Consider the following 4,424-nt stretch of genomic DNA (forward strand, 5'->3'; position numbering starts at 1 on the left):
CATTAAGTACTCCTATGGTTGTTAGATCACTCAATGTTGAAGCTGATCCATTTCGTCCATGTGAAGATCAAGAAGACATTCTTGGACCAGAAGTACCATATCTTAGTGCAATTGGAGCTCTTATGTATCTTACAAATTGTACAAGACCTGACATTTCTTTTGCAGTTAATTTGTTGGCAAGGTTCAGCTCTGCTCCTACCAAAAGACACTGGAATGGGATCAAACACATATTTCGATACCTTCGAGGAACTACTGATTTAGGATTATTTTATTCTAACGAATCAAAACAAGATTTGGTTGGTTATGCAGATGCAGGTTATTTATCTGATCCACATAAAGCTAAATCTCAAACTGGATATGTATTCCTAAATGGAGGTACTGCAATATCATGGCGTTCTCAAAAACAAACACTTGTTGCTACATCGTCAAATCATGCCGAAGTGATTGCATTACATGAAGCTACTCGAGAATGTTTTTGGTTGAGATCAATGACACAACTCATTACTGATTCTTGTGGACTAGAACGCGATAAAAGTCCAACAACTATCTATGAAGATAATGCAGCTTGCATAGCACAGATGAAAGAAGGGTACATCAAAAGTGACCGAACAAAACACATACCACCTAGATTCTTCTCATACACTCAAAATCTCATTAAGGACAACCAGATTGAAATGAGATATGTGCAATCTAGCAAAAACTCTGCTGATCTTTTCACGAAAGCACTTCCAACTGCTATTTTCAGAACACACGTTCATAACATTGGCATGAGACATGTTCAAAAGATGTAACAGCTGAAGCGATGTCTACTTGAGGGGGAGTCAACTCCATGCTGCACTCTTTTTTCCTTAGCTAAAGTTTTTTTCCCACTGGGTTTTCTTTAGCAAGGTTTTTAACGAGGCAGTAATTTATAGTTGATCTTCAACAAAATAAAATTGCTATCCAAGGGGGAGTGTTATAATAATAATAATAATATAGATATGGATAGTCAATTTTGGTGTATACATATAGTCAATTTTGGTACACAAAGTATGTATTTTTATATTGAGATTTTAGGCTATAAATACTCATGAATACAAGCATTAAACTTGCACCATTTCTCACACTTACAAAGTGTTTATTTCTTTCTCTCCATTATCATCTTTGTTCTTACACTTCATTATTAGTATTCTTAATCAAAAATCAAATCACTAAAGGTAGTTATAAGCCTACTGAATTATAACATCAGGAATCAAACCACTAAAGGTAGTTATAAGCCTACTGAATTATAACAAGTTACAATTTTTTAGACTCATCTAAAAAAACTAAAAACAGCAAATGTAACACGTAGCAGATGAAAATACGACGTTGACATGCAAACTCGGATGTCGACCGATTATTTCTGAATATAGGTATACCAATAACGATTGAAAACGTACACGATCTCTAAATACTGATACATTATATTATATTCTGTATTTCCAATATTTGAATCATCATAATCTTAAATTTTAACGAAGGTAACAAAATTTGATTCATCATTTTTAAATACAAAAATAGTACTACAAGTTGAGTCAACATAAATTATTATACGACTTGCTTCGTCATATCAATTTTTTATTAAACATTCCGCTAGATATCATACCGTAAATAGCTATATATCTATTTGCTTTCAATTACGTACCATTCTTGAGTCTCTAATCTTAAAATTTTACTAATGGCACATTTTGAGTTAACCAAAAAGTATAAGAAATAATTACGAGACATTCACAGATTAAACCGCATCTATCTAAATAAGAATAATTACCCTTCTCACAAATTAAGAATTAAATAAAAATTCTGATTAAATAATTATCTTGTGTTAAAAAAAGTCAAAAACACAATAGCATACGTGCAAATTGCAAACGTAACCCACGATTTACAGTTTTACCCACTTCATTATCAAAATTCTCACCCACTAACACTTCAACTATTTCACTCAACCTCAATTAAACCTATAAATACCCAATCTTCATCAACATAATATATCTCATCTTATAAACCCTAAATTTCCTTAACAATGGCTTCCAACCAAATCATAACCACCATCCTCCTCCTTCTCTCACTCATCTCAACCTCCACCGCCACCGGCATTATCGGCATTAACTACGGTCGAATCGCCGATAACCTCCCTGACCCTACCAAAGTCGTCCAGCTTCTACAATCAAACAGCATTGATCGTATCAAAATTTACGATACTGATTCCACCGTACTCAAAGCTCTATCCGGTTCCAAAATCAACGTAATTGTATGTTTACCAAACGAACAATTAAAATCCGCAGCAGCAGACCAATCATTCACTGACACGTGGATAAAATCAAATATCCTTCCTTTCTATCCTTCTACACAAATCGAATCAATCGCAGTTGGAAACGAAGTTTTCGTTGATCCGAATAACCTAACAACATTTCTCGTTCCAGCAATGCAAAACGTTTACGCATCACTTAATAAAAACAATATTCGAAATATTAATGTTTCGTCTCCCATTGCTCTTAGCGCTTTAGCTACATCGTATCCTTCTTCTTCCGGTTCATTCAAGCCGGATTTAATTGAACCGGTGATTAAACCGTTACTTATTTTTTTACAAAAAACCGGCTCACCTCTTATGGTTAACGTTTATCCGTTTTTCGCTTACGGACCGAATGCGGATACGATTTCGTTAGATTACGCTTTATTACGTGATAACAAAGGCGTACAGGATACGAAAACTGGAATTATTTACAAATCGCTATTTGAAGCTCAGGTGGATGCGGTTTATGCAGCAATTGATGCTTTACAGTTTAATGATGTTAAAATTGTCGTTTCGGAAACTGGATGGCCTTCGAAAGGCGATTCGAATGAAATTGGAGCTGGTGAAGATAATGCTGCTCAGTATAACGGTAATTTAGTCCGGCGAGTGCTCACCGGAAGTGGATCGCCGTTAAGACCTAACGATCCGTTAGTTGTGTATCTATTTGCGCTATTTAATGAGAATTTGAAATCCGGACCTACATCTGAAAAGAATTACGGTTTATTTTATCCAAATGAGGAAAAAGTGTATAATATTCCGTTGAGTGTTGGAGCTTTGGGTAACTTACCGTCGACGATTGGTAATGGAAGTAAGACGGAGGTCGTGGTGGCGCCGTCTCCGGGGACGCAGAGTAGCGGTGGTGATGTGGCGGGGAGTAATTTAGGGCAGACGTGGTGTGTGGCGAATGGGAAGGTAGCGAATGAGAAGTTGCAAAATGCGTTGGATTATGCGTGTGGTGAAGGAGGTGCTGATTGCCGTCCGATTCAATCTGGTGACACGTGTTTTGATCCTGATACACTTGAGGCACACGCTTCATATGCGTTCAACAGTTATTATCAGAAACAAGCACGTGCCAGTGGTTCGTGTGATTTTGGAGGTACGGCTTACGTGGTCTCTCAACCTCCGAGTACGTATCTTAATTCTTAACGTCCACATATCTTGTATTTCAATTTATTTAATTTATTATTATTATAAATATAAATATAAATATGATGATGATATGATAATTATTTGATAATAATTAATAAATAATTATATACATTAAATAATAATTAATATGAGTTGTTGATTTACAGGGTATGGCAGTTGCAAATTTCCTACCGGTTATTAGATGGTGATCACTGAGTTTGGTGAAGTTGGTTAAGTCGATGTTATTAGTTGGGTTGAGGATAGACTTACTAAGTATTTTGTTTTACATTGTGATTATTTATTATTTATTATTATTTATTATTATCGTTGTTTATTTTGGAGAAAATATAGTTAGGTTTAGTTACTTGTATCGAGTTATTATTATTGTTATTGTTATTATTACTATTATTATTGTTGTTGTTCTTCTTATTATTGTTATTAGTTTAAGTTTATCATTAGCTCAGATTCACATTCTATTATCCTATTTGCTTATCACGTTTGAGAACCAAGTGAAATTAAGAAAATGAAAACATTTCTTATCAACAGAGTTACGAGAGAAAAATATATTACTCAGTATTAAAATATTATTATTATTAATTAATTATTAATTAGTTAAATTATGCATGTATGTATATATTAATATATGTATTATTATTATTATTATTATTATTATTATTATTATTATTATTATTATTATTATTATTACTATTATTTATATTTATTTAATTAATTTATGGATTATTATTATTATTATTATTATTATTATTATTTTATTATTATAAGATTTATAAAAAATAAATTTACATTTAATCATACTATACTTAAGCATAAATATTATTATTATTTTATTATTATAAGATTTATAAAAAATAAATTTACATTTAATCATACTACACTAACGCATAAAATAATTATTACTTTTAAATAAATTGGGCCGTAACTCGTGAGGACCGGGAAATGATTTTAAATTTCTCCTTGAACCTAATAT

General features: G+C 32.6%; 1 protein-coding gene across 1 annotated transcript; it reads left to right on the top strand.

Annotated features, from left to right (window-relative positions):
* Nucleotides 1–1,849: 1,849 nt before the first annotated feature.
* Nucleotides 1,850–3,746, top strand: LOC139897790 (glucan endo-1,3-beta-glucosidase 13-like). Its single transcript, XM_071880484.1, has 2 exons — nt 1,850–3,434; nt 3,604–3,746. The coding sequence occupies exons 1-2, from the start codon at nt 2,039–2,041 to the stop codon at nt 3,636–3,638; spliced, it is 1,431 nt and encodes a 476-aa protein (XP_071736585.1). The 5' UTR covers nt 1,850–2,038; the 3' UTR covers nt 3,639–3,746.
* The last annotated feature ends 678 nt before the right edge of the window (nt 3,747–4,424 follow it).

Source organism: Rutidosis leptorrhynchoides, chromosome 3, assembly GCF_046630445.1.
Source record: "Rutidosis leptorrhynchoides isolate AG116_Rl617_1_P2 chromosome 3, CSIRO_AGI_Rlap_v1, whole genome shotgun sequence".
NCBI lineage: Eukaryota > Viridiplantae > Streptophyta > Magnoliopsida > Asterales > Asteraceae > Rutidosis > Rutidosis leptorrhynchoides.